The following is a 16,268-nucleotide window of genomic DNA, read 5'->3' as shown; positions in this document are numbered from 1 at the left end:
TGCATCAATGATGAAACTTTCCTACTGTTTGATTCTATAGAAAACTTTGCCTCTCCACGGTACAGTAACAGACAACACACAAACCTTGTGTAGTCTGATCCCGCACACATACACGCTATATGCCCAAGCCCTGCTCCTATTCAAATGTATGTTTGGAAGAAGTAGAGAGCAAATGTAAGGGAGTAGCAAGGGAAAGATCAAAAGACACTGTTTTTTTTTATGTAGGTTACCATGGAGATGCATTTTTCATTTTAAGGCAATGGAGAAATAATAAAAATTGCTTTGCAGATGTGGACGAAGCCTTAAAGGGGTACTCCACCCCTCGACATCTTATCCCCTATACAAAGTATAGGGGATAAGACATCTGATAGGGGATAAGATGTCTGATTGTGGGGTCCCGCCGCTGGGGACCCCCGCGATCTCCCTGCTACACCCGGTGTTTGTTTAGAGATTCGGGTGCAGCATCGGAGCCCCCTCCCATAGACTTGCTGTCACACCCCCTCCCATAGGCTTGCATTGAGGGGGCGGAGTGTGATGTCACACGGGGGCGGGGGCGTGATGTCACAACACTCCGGCCCCCGAGATCGCCAGTAATCAGACCCGGAGTGAACGTGCTCCAGGGACTGATTGTAACGGGGTGCTGCGTGCAAGATCACGGGGGTCCCCAGTGGCGGGACCCCCGCGATCAGGTATCTTATCCCCTATCCTTTGGATAGGGGATAAAATGTCTTCCAGAGTACCCCTTTAAACTATGCAAAAAAGTAACCACACTGCAAAATTGCAGGAATTTAGCAGTAAAACGTACATTTTTCTGCATGGGAATTGGTCATGTAGCACTCTACTGCATGGGAACTGGTCATGTAGCACTCTACTGCATGGGAACTGGTCATGTAGCACACTACTGCATGGGAACTGGTCATGTAGCACACTACTGCATGGGAACTGGTCATGTAGCACACTACTGCATGGGAACTGGTCATGTAGCACACTACTGCATGGGAACTGGTCATGTAGCACTCTACTGCATGGGAACTGGTCATGTAGCACACTACTGCATGGGAATTGGTCATGTAGCACTCTACTGCATGGGAACTGGTCATGTAGCACACTACTGCATGGGAACTGGTCATGTAGCACTCTACTGCATGGGAACTGGTCATGTAGCACACTACTGCATGGGAACTGGTCATGTAGCACACTACTGCATGGGAACTGGTCATGTAGCACTCTACTGCATGGGAACTGGTCATGTAGCACACTACTGCATGGGAACTGGTCATGTAGCACTCTACTGCATGGGAACTGGTCATGTAGCACACTACTGCATGGGAATTGGTCATGTAGCACTCTACTGCATGGGAACTGGTCATGTAGCACACTACTGCATGGGAACTGGTCATGTAGCACTCTACTGCATGGGAACTGGTCATGTAGCACACTACTGCATGGGAACTGGTCATGTAGCACACTACTGCATGGGAACTGGTCATGTAGCACACTACTGCTACGTTTGAACCCAGCAGGTTGTCTGGCCCCGCATAACTCTTGTCTATAGGCCAGAGCACCTTTAATGTATTAGAATATTCAGTTACTTATCTACATAATAAAAAATTTTTAACTGTTGGCAAAAAAAAATGTATTTAAAGGGTTTCAAGCCAAAGACAGGGATGCCAGGATCACCACCAAGCCTTAGGATTTGATAACGCCAAGGAGAGGTGTTCAAGATGGATCTATCTTATAGAACATTGATAAACAATTCTCATGCAGCCTCATTTTCTACTTAAAAAGGGTGTAGTGCTAAAGCTTGAGCTATTTTACCAACATTCTGACACTTTTAACTATCAATCATCATACCATTCCTTATGTGTAATATGGGTATCCAAGAATGGAAAAACAGAACTCATTTCTTCCAAAAACCGCACCACACCCATCCTTTGGTTGTATTTGGTATTACAACTTGGCTCTATGCACTTTAATAGAACTGATCTGAAATACCACATACAACATTGAGGACAGATGTGATGCTCTTTTATGGGGAAAAAAACAGCTCTGTTTATTTAATGCTAGATAACCCCTTTAACCATTCAGTCATTTGGCAATTTGTAACAAACAGGTCCATTGATTTCTTGACTGGGGGGCCAACAGGGTGAGGTCAAGTCACCATAGGGCTATCCTCACATCATAAGTGAAATCCATGACAGTAAAATGTATATTTTATCATCTCTTTCAGGTTCTAAAAACATTGATGTGCAATTTTGTGTAAATGCATTTATAACGTATGAATGACAGTTGAAATAATCTGAGTTGTGCCCTTACAGAAGGCCTCGCAGGATGTATGGTAAATGCTCCGTAATTGCTGTATTAAACAAGCATTGCTGTGATGTCAAGATTGGTTGTTGCTATGATGGCTATAACTGCATCTCATTATTTTAGACAAGTTCACATGTTATTCGTTCACTTTTTCCTCAGACTCTGGGGTCTATCAGCATTTTGTTTGCATATTAAAAATCTTGAGCGCCAGAATATTGCCCTCATAAGTAATTGCCTGGGTTATAAGCATAAACCAGATAAGCTGAGCTATTCTCTTACCTGCAAGAAATGTTCATTTCACATCATTACACTCTGAATAGATTTGCTTTACTGCCATTGAGTCGGTTTTAATGGGAAATTAAATAACATGCAGAACAGAATGAGAAACATCTCCATTTAGACTTCAATGCAGGATGTGTCATAAAGTGCAATGAGTGTCTTACCAATAGACTAACGGTGCACCCAATCTTTTTTCCATCTACTTCTCCCATTTTCATGCAGTCTCTAAAATAAAAGAAACAATTGGCAAATAGGCTTTATTGCTGCTAGGAATGGTAAAAGCACAGCTTTATGAGTACACTGTATAAAGTAAAACCCAGAAGACTAACGGGGTCGTTTATCATCATTGCTTTGGTAAGAAAGTTCTGTAGGCATTTATTTTTTGCTTATGTGTGACACATTTATCATACTATCACAGGGGGTTGATATATTTGGCTCACATAAGCAAAAACCAGTAAATCACTTTTGAGTATCATTTTTTTTTAGCACACCTAAGGAAAAAACAATAAATGACTTCAGAACACCACTTTGCAGCTTTGAAAAACAAATGTGCGATATATTATATATATATATATATATATATATATATATATATATGAGACAAGTATTCTATCAGCAGCGCATCGGGCCGGCTGGCTTCCCGGCCAGATGCGCTGCTGTTAGAATACTTTTTATTCATAGCGCTACAGAGGCATATGATTATAGAAGCACTGTGGGGGCCAGATATATAGCGTTATCTGGCCCCCACAGTGCTTCTATGTATATATGCCGCCACAGCACTATGAAAGACCAGTATTCTTTCAGCTGCGCATCGGGCCAACCAGCTTCCCGGCCCGATGCGCTGCTAATAGAATACTTTTCATTCATAGCACTGCTGGGGGTTTATGATAGCGCTGCGGGGGGGGGGAAATATATATACACATGCGCTGGGGGGGGGCAAGATAAATACAAGGGATGCGGGGGTCAGACATATACCCCCCAACTGCAACTCCCAGCATGCCCTCACTGTATGGGCATGATGCGAGATGTAGTCTTGCAACAGGTAGCAGACAAATGGGACATGTGCAGCGTGGGTGGGTAGGAGACAAGGGGGGGGGGGGATTTAAAGCAGTGTCCCCATCTTTGTAAGGGTAGCGTGGAGAAAATATGACAGAGCCCATGCGGCTGCAGAGTGATGCCAGCCCAGGCTCCGTTATAGGGTTCAAATATCATATTTCCCGCTGGAGCTGTGATCACGGATGCCAGCAGGAAATATAAAATCTGTTCCGCTTTCGCACTTGATAAATCCCTGACCACTGCAAAGTGAAAAATAAAATTCATTTTCGTAGGCTCTCTTGTAGCTTTTTGCTTACAGCCAAAAGTCGCACAAGTTTGCTTAGGTGCTTATGCAACTTTCTGTGCGACTTTTGTAAGCAAAAAAAGCAACAAGATGTACAAGACAAATTTGGAGAAGTGTTTAGTTAAAGGGGTACTCCGGTGGATTTTTTTTCCTAATCAACTGGTGCCAGCGAGTTAAACAGATTTCAAAATTATTTATATTTAAAAATCATAATCCTTCCAGTACTTATTAGCTGCTGTATGCTCCACGGGAAGTTGTATAGTTCTTTTCTGTCTGACCACAGTGCTCTCTGCTGACACCTCTGCAGAATAGTCCAGTAACTGTCAGGAACTGTTCAGAGTAGAAGAGGTTTGCTTTGGGGATTTGTTCCTTTTATGAACAGTTCCTGGCACAAACAGAGGTGTCAGCAGAAAGCACTGTGGTCAGACTGGAAAGAACTACACAACTTCCTTTGCAGCATACAACAGCTGATAAGTACTGGAAAGATTAAGATTTTTAAGGACAGCTACCCCAAGAAAGATCCCATCATTTTTGTAAAATGTGCTACATAAATACAGAAAAAGATATGCAAGCATAGCCTTAGGAAAGTTGAGATTTCTCAAAACTTCTATTTTCTTAAATCAAACATTAAGAATGTAGGTATTAGTCTGTGGCAGTGGTGGATAGTGATGAGGGCATCAAATGTGGGAAATATATACAGTGGGGATCAAAAGTTTGGGCACCCCAGGTAAAAATGTGTATTAATGTGCATAAAGAAGCCAAGGAAAGATGGAAAAATCTCCAAAAGGCATCAAATTACAGATTAGACATTCTTATAATATGTCAACCAAATTTAGATTTTATTTCCATCATTTACACTTTCAAAATGACAGAAAACAAAATAATGGCGTCTGCAAAGTTTGGGCACCCTGCAGAGTTAATATATTGTACTGCCCCTTTTGGCAAGTATCACAGCTTGTAAACGCTTTTTGTAGCCAGCCAAGAGTCTTTCAATTCTTGTTTGAGGTATCTTTGCCCATTCTTCCTTACAAAATTCTTCCATTTCTTTAACATTTCTGGGCTGTCTGTCACGCACTGCTCTTTTAAGGTCCATCCATAGATTTTAAATTATGTTGAGGCCAGGAGATTGTGAAGGCCATGGCAAAACCTTTAGTGTACGCCTCTTGATGTAATCCCCCGTGGATTTCGAGGTGTGTTTAGGATCATTATCCATTTGTAGAAGCCATCCTCTCTTTAACTTCAGCTTTTTCACAGATGGCATCAAGTTAGCATCCAAAATTTGCTGAAATGTTATTGAATCCATTTTTCCTTCTACTCGTGAGATGTTCCCTGTGCCACTGGCTGCAATACAACCCCAAAAAATGATTGATCCACCCCCATGCTTAAAATTTGGACAGAGGTTCTTTTCATTAAATACTGTTCCCTTTCTTCTCCAAACGTACCTTTGCTCATTCTGGCCAAAAAGTTCAATTTTAACCTCATCGGTCCACAGAACATGTTTCCAAAATGTATCAGGTTTGTGTATATGTTCATTTGCAAAGTTCAAACACTGATTTTTGTGGTGAGGACGTAGAAGAGGTTTTCTTCTGATGACTCTTCCATGAAGACCATATTTGTACAAGTATCTCTTTATAGTGGAATAGTGTACCACAACTCCAGTGTCTGCCAGATCTTTCTGGAGGAGAAGAAGAACAAAAGGACCTCTGGAATCCTGGCGCTGCCGATCAACACATCTAGACGGTGTATTTTAAAGGAAATCCTGGGCAGGATTACATTTATTAAAATAAAAAATGTAGCATACAGCATACAAGTAGATTACGCGTCTCAAAGGGAAACCCCTTCTTCCTCAGATCAGTATGCATCATGCATACTGATCTGAGGAAGAAGGGGTTTCCCTTTGAAACGCGTAATCTACATTTTTTATTTTAATAAATGTAATCCTGCCCAGGATTTCCTTTAAAATACACCGTCTAGATGTGTTGATCGGCAGCGCCAGGATTCCAGAGGTCCTTTTGTTCTTCTTCTCCTGCACTTACCCAGGACTTCGTCTACATACGTGGTCAGGTGACCTGATCCCGGCAGCAGCTATCCACATCAGTGCACCCCTTTAGTGGGGCGATACGCTCTTTTTATTCTTTTCTAAGGTGAGCACAGATCTGAAGGGACGGTACTGGTCCCTGAAGACAGCATATTGCTGTTAGTTCTGCTAGCGGTTGTTTTTTCTCTCTCTCTATACAGATCTTTCTGGGGGGATTGTGCAGTCAAATGTGGGTTTTAAATAGTTTTTCTCACAATCCTGCGAGCTGTTCTGTCTGATATTTGTCTTGGTCTTCCGGATCTTTAACTTCCACTGTTCCTGATGCCTGTCATTTCCTAATTACATTCCGAACAGAGGATACTGACATCTGAAAACGTTTTGCTATCTTCTTATAGCCTTCTCCAGCTTTGTGAGCGTCAACTATTTTCAGCTTCAGGTTTATAAACAACTGCTTAGAAGAACCCATGGTGCTGATTGTTGGGGTAAGGTCAGATGAGTCTGGGCATTTAAAACCTTTGAGATTGACATCACCTGGTCTTCCCAGATGATGATTGAGAACAATCCATGACACTGGCAGGTCTCAGCTTTGCAAAGGGGGTAGTGCATGCTATAAATTCTGCAGGGTGCCCAAACTTTTGTAGACACCATTTTTTTGTTTTGTGTTATTTTGAAAGTGTAAATGATGGAAATAAAATCTAACTTTTGTTGACATATTATAAGAATGTCTAATCTGTAATTTGATGCCTTTCCTTGGCTTCTTTATGCACATTAATACAAATTCTTACCTGGCGTGCCCAAACTTTCGATCGCCACTGTATTACATTAAAGAGTACCTGTCATGATCTTGATCCATTTTTTTTAATCTTCCTAGCTCACTCCCCTATCATAAAAATCACCCCTGCCTATATTTTTTTTAGTTTCCTACCTCGATATTGCTCTGTATTTTTTTGCTTAGTCTAAGGCCCCCTTTACATATGTCCGTTGTCAGTTGCCATTTCCCTTCAGCACTACAAAAGATGCGCTGGAGGGAAAATGAAGCCAGAACCGATCCCATTCATTTAAATGGGACCGTTCACAATCATCCGGCATTCTCCTGTCTGTGCTGGACCGGCACAGACAGGGGAACGCATTATGCTGTGTTCCCCCGTCCGGCGATCACAAACAATGGATAATGCACAACTGATGCACTTCTGGCATCAGTTGGCGCATCAGTTGTGGCAATTTTCATCCATTTTTGCCGGATATATGTAAACCTAGCCTAAGTCAGCTCCACAGACTGGAAAGGGGTGTTCCCCAGCAGGTGTGAGGTCATCTAAAGCACTGCTGAGGAGAACTTTCTCCTTCACTCAGCTAAACACAGCCCAGAGCAGTTCAGTGTGAGATGGGCTGTAATTGGCTGAGAGCAAACACACACCTCCCTCAGCTCTCTGAACTCTGTACACTGTGCTGAACTGCAGTCCCACCTGCATTCCCTGACTTTTGTCTCTGCCATGCTGCTACATGAAACAATCTGCAAATAGGACCAGAAGGATCCCTGGTGGCCACACTTTTAGGGGTTAATTTAACACAAAGTTACAAAACTTTTTTAAGAAGTATTAGAAAAGAAAATCAAATAGGCTAATCTATAACATATTAATTTTTATTACTAATGACCGATACTGTTTAATTCTCGTGTCTCAGCTCACAGAAGATAGGGGGCCCTATAGATCGGTAACCTTATAACTATGTCTATGTCAAACACAGAAATTTCTGTGTAAGTGTATGCAAAGTAGACCTTCTTCAGAGTGAAGAAAATTGGAGGTAGCATTCAATACGCAACAACTTTAAAGAGCCTTAAAGGGGTTATCTTACAGATGATTGTTTTTCTTATAGAACGATGCCTGGGCAATAAAAGACAAAAGCTATACATACCTTTTATTATCTCCCACTGCCTCTGTAAATGTTGCTCCTAACCTCCAGCCTTAGTCAGTGATTGGTTACGTGGCAATTCACATATTTGCCCACATTCACATTGGTGCTCAGCCAATCACTAGCTGAGACAGGGCACTGCTGCAGCCAGAGATTGGCTGAGTGGCAACTGACGTATTAGGCCCCAGCACACAAAAGAAAAGAGCAATGGAGAACGGGAGTAGTGTAACCAGAGGCAGCTGAGGAGCGAAGAAGGTATATACACCTTTTGCTTTTTTTTTAATGCACTGAGCCAGGGCATCTTTCTATATAAAAAAAAAAAACTTACACCGGATAACCCCTTTGAAGAGAAACTTACAGCCTGTACTGGGTTATAGTGTGGCTGAACAGCATTAAAAGGAGGAGTAACTAACATTAAGTGGCTGTTTATTAAGTCCATGCTATTGCGCCGGCTCACTGAGCTAACCTGCCTCCTTAGTATTCACTGCCCGCCATGTCCCTGTTATGAATATGGAAATGTCTTCACTCTCACATCACTAAGACGTGAGAGCCTGCAGGGGGTGAGCATTTGACTCTCTGATCAGAGCTCATGCACTGCTGCCTTCCTACATCTGGAATAGTCATTACTGGGGTGGATCGCGTGGTGAAAATTGAGGAGGCAGGGGAGCTCAGCGAGCCAGCTCTCCTGCCTCCATCCCGCAGAGCTGCACAATAGCAAGGACTAAATAAATGGCCATAAGTCTGCAACAACTACACCGATTAATGTGAGTAACCCCTCTTTTTAAAGCTGTTCACCCACACTATAACCCAGTATATTGGGCTTAGTGCGGGTAAACAAAATGTCACCTTGCGGAACAGACAGCAGGTTCTCTTCCTTCCTGTTTGTAAGAGTCCAAGTGCCTTTTGGCACTGTACTAATGAGAAAATTTAACTTTTCAGTGTCTAAGGCATAGTATTTGGGCAGTACTTTACTGAAAATGTAAATTATACATCTCAAAAAAACATTTATAATCAAATGCAAAACATCTGTCATATCACTTTCAGTTCAATAATTCAATATGGCCAAGACTTTTGCAAACATAAAATTACCGTAAGTGCCAGGGCTTTCTTTTGAGCCCTCAACAATTTTTTTTTTTTTTTTTTTTTTTTTTTTAGTGCACAGTTTTTCAGGTGAAAATGGCTGGATTTGAAAACTCATAATAGCATTTGCTGGCTCAAAAATCTGCAAAACATTGCTCACAATATGCTCCAAGTGGCACAAAACAAGTAGTGTTAAAGTTTGAGACTCATTTTGCCTAAACTATTTTTGAGATTCAAAATAAGTCTTAAAATTCTGTTTGTGCACAAAACCTAAGGCTATGTTCACACAGTGTAATGTCCACAGGAATGCCAGTGTTTCATTGCCAGTGTTCCAATAATGAGCACCTCTGCCAATAACCTGCCTTGCAGGGCTGCCATAGCCAAAAGTATGCTGTGAACAGTTGGCTTTGTTTTCTGTGTGGTGTCTGTGCTTGGTTCCTGCAGCTCAGCTCCCATTGCAATGAATGGGAGCTGCAATAATCAATCAGCCACTACACAAGGAATGGAGTCATCGGCTTCCAGACCCGTTAAGAGCGTAGAGGCAGCCGCAGCAGCCCTGCAGAACTGCAGATCCTGGGGGGCGCCAGGAGGTTATTACATTTTTTTCACCAGCATGTACTGCAGAAAACAAATGCACAAAATCCATGCAGAAACTGACTTTTGTTGCAGATCTCGAATTTGCAGTCTGTCAATTTTAGTGTTAGTTATGTACAGGATTAATTGCAGATTTTACTCACATAATGGGTAAGTCAAAATCTACTATAAATCTGTAGATACAAATTTTTTAGTTTAAACGCATTTTAGAATTATGCATTGAAAATCTATAGCCAATGCACAGGATATGTTACAGATCTTCTACTACTAAATTTGGTGCAGTAATGCTGCAGATTTTCCTCTGGAATAGTCTGCAACATTTCAGCTATATGAGGCAAACTTCTATATTTTCTGGCTGGGATTAAACGACAAATATTAAAAAAAAAAAAAAAATATATTACAATATAGAGCATTCAGAAAGTTTCTCAGACCTTTTCACTTATTTCACCTTTTGCTGTTTTGGACTTTACAATAAAATAAAATAAAAAATCAGTCTGCATTTAATACCCCATATTAGCAAGGTGAAAACAGAATGTTAGAAATATTTGCTAATTAATTAAAAAAGAAAACTAAAATATTGAATAGGCATAGGTATTCAGACCCTTTACTCAGTACTTAGTTGAAGCCCCTTTGGCAGTGAGTACAGCCTCCAGTCTTCTTAGGTATGATGCTACAAGGTTTGGACACCTGGATTTGGGGGTTTTCTGCCATTCTTCTATGCAGATCCTGTTAAGATCCATGAAGTTGGATGGGGACCATTGGTGGAAGTCATTTTCATGTCTCTCTAGAGATGTTACACTGGGTTGAAAGTCAGGGCTCTGAGTGGGCCACTGGGCCACAAACTGTCTGTAAGCCACAGCCTGGTGGCTGTGTGCTTAGGCTCACTGTCTTATTGGAAGGTGAATCTTCAGCCTAGTCAAGGTCCAGAGCACTGTGAATAAGGTTTTCATTAAAAATATATCTGTACTCTGTTCCAAAACCCTGACCAGTCACCCTGTCCTAGCTGCAGAAACAAAATTTCACAGCATTATGCTGCCACTACCGAGCTTGGGTTTTCTGTCATTATGGGGAATTGCATGCAGAATGGAGGCTGATCATTCAATTTTTTTAACACAATAATAGCATATTAATAATTATTACTGGACTTTTCATATGCTGATATTCCATTTAAGGAATCAGGTTTTCAATCTTTTACCTGTAGTCCAACAACCGCTCCATGAGTCTTGTCACAGTGGCAATTAAGGATACTCCACTTTCTCTCCATGTTTCCCGTTCAATTTTTTTCAATAAGCTGTAAAAATAATAATCTCGGTTATAGAGGTGTCACATCTTTTGTATAATTCTAAAATTATATTTTATATAATGTACCTACATGTTTAAATAGCTTCCGACACGTCATAGAGACATGTCAAAAGTTGTGAACGATGGGGTCCAGCCGCTGAGACCCTTACTGATTCCTAGACCAAAAGGGACAGAATCACTCCTCTAAACGCTGTGTCCATTTTTCTGCTCGGCTTTCCTTGTTAACCAGAGTGCACGTAGTACAGACTGAATGAAAGTCTCAAACTTTTACTGCATTCGTATACAGTAAGCTCAGCTTTCCAAGAAAATCAGAGCAGAACAGAAGGGACACACTGCTTAGAGGAGTGATTCTGTCCCTTCTGTTTAGGTACAAATTAAATTGCCGATACATACGGTATATGCTGAGATGCATATGGGGATATTGCGGTTATAAAAATGGCAACAAGCATATAGTATATTTCGGCGTAATTCTACAGTCAGTTAAACTCAGATGCTGTACTGAATGTTTAATATAGAAATACCTGATCTAGAAAATACTTCTGTTTGCCATAATGAGGTTACTCTCCACAGGTTGAGAAAAAAATCTTCAGGTTTCATATAAATCTAAATACTTACAAATATCCATTAACAATTCTTTCTCTCTGATGCAAGACTTCTGTGCCACCCATACAATTAAATCTTATATGGCTTAAAACTGCATTATTTATCAAAGCAGAAGGGAAATAATTTCCATTGGGCAGAGTTCTGCAGTTTGGATCCCCACTGCATATCACCTTTTAGACTTAACTCAATAGAAGTTACAGATGTCTAGAAAAGATGAGAGCACTCCAAGAAATCTGTAGCTGATATCTAAATGGGATTTATTCTTAATATTGTTGGGGGTCCATCTGTCAGACTCTTACCTATATGATTGGAAATAAAGGGCCATTAATGCATGGTAACCAACCAGTGAAAGAGCAAAGCCATACTGGAGAACAAAAATGGTCTACCAAAGCTATAATGATCCGATGCATCGGTATTAAAATAATAATTAGAGAGTCCCCTTTTGGCTTGGATTTCAACACAAAGGACCATGTGATGTAGTGAACAGAACTGTAGACAGTTCACTGGTGAAAATATCTTACCTAGGATAAGGACCAAACAAAGGAATTCTAATCCAGGAAGCATTGATAAAAATAATTTTCAGATTATCCACACATATTAGACAAGCCATGTGTTAGGTTAAAAAATAGATTATTATGTATATATTTTTTTAATATTAAACCCCCTAAAATGGCAGAAATATATAGAAATATTTATATATTATATAATATAGTGTGAACATGTTTAATAGGTACAATAAAATTCCTTTAATTCAGCATCCAAGAAGCAGTGAGGAAACAATTGTCTCTGATTAAAAAACAACTTTTTAACATTGTTTGAGCTGTTTTTCTGAAGGTTCTCTATCTATGTGAGCTATATAAACATTTTTTATATACTTCTGCTAACCCACATTTATTTTATCTAAGATCAGTCAGCTCTCATAGATGCAGAATTAAAGGATGATTTTTACTGTACTTTAAAAATGAACAAATTACAACTTTGGCTATTACCGGTAAGTGACTATATTTACAGATGGCTCATTGGATTTCATATGTTCGAGAATTTATGCAACATATACGTTTCACAACCTTTTATTTATTAACAAGTAATAAATATTTTTTCTTTTTAAATTTCAAATATTCTTTTTTACAATATACCATGAACTCTTTCATAAACTAAAAATTCCTAACACCTTGACAGACCCTCCCCACATGGTGTGTAGGCTTACAATCTTCAATCCTCAAATGTACAACACTGACTCTATTGCTTATGGTTCCTCTTTAAGGGTGCGTTCACATGCTAGTAGCTAGCAGAGAGTTTCCCGCTGCAAGTTATGCTACCATTGATTTAAATGGGTCCGCGGACAGTCCGCAAATCTGACACTATTGCGGACTGTCTGTTGACCCATTTAAATCAATGGTAACGTAACTCGCAGCGGGATTCCCGCAGTGGGCAACGCACCCTTAGGCTAGGTTTCCACACAGCTTTTTTTTTTTTTTTTGGGGGGGGGGGGGGGGGGGGGGGCTACCACTGCAGTTTTTGAGCCAAATCCAGAAGTGTATAGGAATAGGACATATAAAGGAAGGACTTCTACTTCTCCTTACTCATAGATCCACATCTAATTTTGGCTCAAAAACTGCAATGGCAGTTGTCAAAAAAATAAAATAAAAAAAAACACCACAAAAAACCTGTGTGGAAACCTAGCCTTAAAGGGGTTATTCAGGAATAGAAACATTTACCATTCCCCCCCCCCCCCCATAGCAACCAATCACAGCTCAGCTTTCATTTTAACAAAGCTCACTAGGATATGAAAGTTGAGCTGTGATTGGTTGCTATAAGAAAAATCAGACAGTTTTGGAGGCAGATTGACAAATCTGTGCCCATATTTTGTTATACTCCATTATCCCCTTTACCAACATGATGAACTGTGACCAGCTTCATATTTGACAGCCATACTCTTATTAACCACTAATATTAACCATTCTTGAGCTCATCCATCACACGCAAAAAAGAAAAATGCAAATTTACCTCTCAGCCCATAAAAATCTATTTTGTGAATTTGTACAAACCTTTTACCACTTTCACTACTGCCCTTACCCCACATGCAAAACAGTTTAAAAAACAATATCACAATTATAATGAAGTCAACACACTGAATTGTTAACTGCAAATACATTAAAGGCAATAAATAACTAAAGCCCATTGAAAAGCATTGTCCTTCAGACATTTTTTTCCCCCTTCCATTTAGGAATGCTGGTTGTTCTGTGTTTGAGTGGAAAAGTCCAGGAATAGAACAAATGTGGATTTATCAAATTGTATCGGGCCTACATCTAGTTATCACAATAATATTCACAGTGCAGGTCTTAAAGGGGTACTCCCGTGGAAAACTTTTTTTTTTTTTTTTAAATCAACTGGTGCCAGAAAGTTAAACAGATTTGTAAATCACTTCTATAAAAAAAAAAAAAAAACTCTTAATCCTCCCAGTACTTTTTAGGGGCTGTATACTAAAGAGAAATCCCCCAAAAAAATGCATTTTCTCTGTTGTCATGACCACAGTGCTCTCTGCTGACCTCAGCTGTCCATTTTAGGAACTGTCCAGAGCAGCATATGTTTGCTATGGGGATTTTCTCCTGCTCTGGACAGTTCCTAAAATGGACAGAAGAGGTCAGCAGAGAGCACTATGGTCATGACATCAGTGAAATGCATTTCTTTTTTGGATTTCTCTTTCGTATACAGCCCCTAAAAAGTACTGGAAGGATTAAGATTTTTTAATAGAAGTGATTTACAAATCTGTTTAACTTTCTGGCACCAGTTGATTAAAAAAAAAAAGTTTTCCATGGGAGTACCCCTTTAAGTACCGTACATTCTTCATATAACATGACTTTGTACAATATTATCAGGGATGTGGAAAACCTATCGCCCGATGCCCGGAACATCCAGTTCCGGGCAGGTGGACTTTGCTGACATTTAGCCCTGCTTTGGGCTAGCAGAGCCGGACAGACAACCCAGCGGCGCTTAGGGTGCATGGAGCCCACTCCATACCCAGCAGACCTCAGCTGATTTCAGTAGCTGGGGGCCGCTGCTAACAGCCCAGCATGTGCTGATCGTCGAGGGCGGCTATTAACCCTTCAGATTGCTACTGTCAAAGTTGACAGTGGTGTCTAAAGGGACCTTTTAACCATCCCTGGTGGTCTACTGGTGTGGGTCATCCTCCCGCAGTCGCAGGGGGGAAGGGGGTGATCCACTATAGAGGTAGTAAGAAGACTCACCTCTCCTTCCATGGCTGCCGTGGATCTGCATTTGATTGAGCCTTCCTGGAGCATGCAGCGCTCAGGGTGTATGGAGTGGGCTCCTGGCTCGAGCCCATTCCATACCGAAATCAGCTGGGGGCCGTTCAATAGAACTGCATGTATCTGTATGTGGAATCTAATGATTCCTTCAAAAAGTCTCCTAAGGGACTAATAAAGTGTAAAAAAAATTTTAGAAACCACACATTAACCCCTTCCATATTAAGAGTTCACACCCCTACCCTTTTCCCATTTCCCATACAACATGTAAACATAATAAAAACTAAACAGATTTGGTACTGGCACGTGCGCAATTGTCCCACCTATTAAAATATAACATAATATATTCCGTACGGTCAATGGCATTAACATAAAAAAAACAAAAATACAAAACCACAGAATTGCATGACATTATATCCATAAAAAATAAAGTAAAAAGCTATCAAAAACTTAAATCAATACCAAAACCATAACAATAAAAATGGCAGATTATTGCGCAAAAAATTTGCCCTCATACAGCACGGTATACGGAAAAATAAAAATGTTATAGGGGTCAGATAATGGCAATAAAAAAAAATTCAAAAAATTATGAAGGAAAATAAACAAATTTGGTATTGCTGTAATCAGGGTGACCTAAAGTATCAAAATAATATGCAAGTCAGACCACAAGGTGAATGGCGTAAAAAATAAAAAGCACAAATCAGCAAAATTGCTTTTTTTTTCAATTTCACCTCACAAAAAAATTTTCTTTGTTTTGGAGCATATGCTATGGAAAAATGAAAGGTGTCATTACAAAATACAATTGGTCCCACAAAAAACAAGCCCCCACATGGGTCTGTAGATGAAAATATAGGAGTTATGGCTATTATAGGGCGAGGGGGAAATAACAAAAGTGCAAAAACTAAATAAGCGAATAAAGACTTTTTTTTACAGACAATTTTGGTTAAAATGATTTTGTGTACCAGGACACGTGGATTATCATGAGGGACAAGTAGATTTTGCTCTGTTGTCCCTTGGACAAGTAGTCTTTTATTCATTTTCCACACCCCTGTATATACAGCTTCACGTACATGAATAATTACAGAACACTCTCTATAGACCAATCTATATCCTGTAAGACTTAATCAGTTAGTATTGGATCTAGACATGCTCCACCCAATGACATGGCACGTTGCCTTCCAGCACAGTTAGCTAAACTTGATGAAACATGATCAATATCAAACCCAATGAAATGTACATGTGCCACTTTAAACAGTCACTATGTACTATGCTTGTCAAATTTGAGGAAAGGGAAACCCAAAAGGCATTATTGTAAGACTTTATTTATAAGACAATAAACTTGTGAATTAAATTCATTTGGAGCATGGAAGAATCCTTTCTACACTGCTTAAAAAATAAACGGAACACGTAAAGGGGTACTCCGGCCCTAAGACATCTTATCCTCTATCCAAAGGATAGGGGATAAGATGTCTGACGGCGGGGGTCCCGCAGCTAGGGACCCCCGAAATCATGCATTCAGCACCCACCTCTTTGAGCTGCACGCCACGCT

The 16,268-nt window shown here is 40.3% G+C and overlaps 1 protein-coding gene across 4 annotated transcripts in view; it reads right to left on the bottom strand.

Annotated features, from left to right (window-relative positions):
* DOCK4 (dedicator of cytokinesis 4) overlaps positions 1-16,268 on the bottom strand; it is a 351,745-nt gene that overhangs the window by 57,485 nt on the left and 277,992 nt on the right. For 2 of the 4 annotated variants that reach the window (XM_056573904.1, XM_056573905.1), the window contains exons 33-35: positions 11,975-12,001; positions 10,744-10,839; positions 2,754-2,814 (exon numbers count right to left, since the gene is read on the bottom strand). In XM_056573904.1, the coding sequence (XP_056429879.1) occupies positions 2,754-2,814; positions 10,744-10,839; positions 11,975-12,001 (184 nt within the window). The remainder of the gene's footprint in view (positions 1-2,753; positions 2,815-10,743; positions 10,840-11,974; positions 12,002-16,268) is intronic. The other 2 variants (XM_056573906.1, XM_056573907.1) reach the window with 1 other exon arrangement.

The sequence above is a fragment of the Hyla sarda genome, chromosome 4 (assembly GCF_029499605.1).
Source record: "Hyla sarda isolate aHylSar1 chromosome 4, aHylSar1.hap1, whole genome shotgun sequence".
In the NCBI taxonomy this organism is placed as follows: Eukaryota; Metazoa; Chordata; class Amphibia; order Anura; family Hylidae; genus Hyla; species Hyla sarda.
The sequence above is the reverse complement of the archived record's forward strand: the minus strand, read 5'-3'. Positions and strand labels throughout refer to the sequence as shown.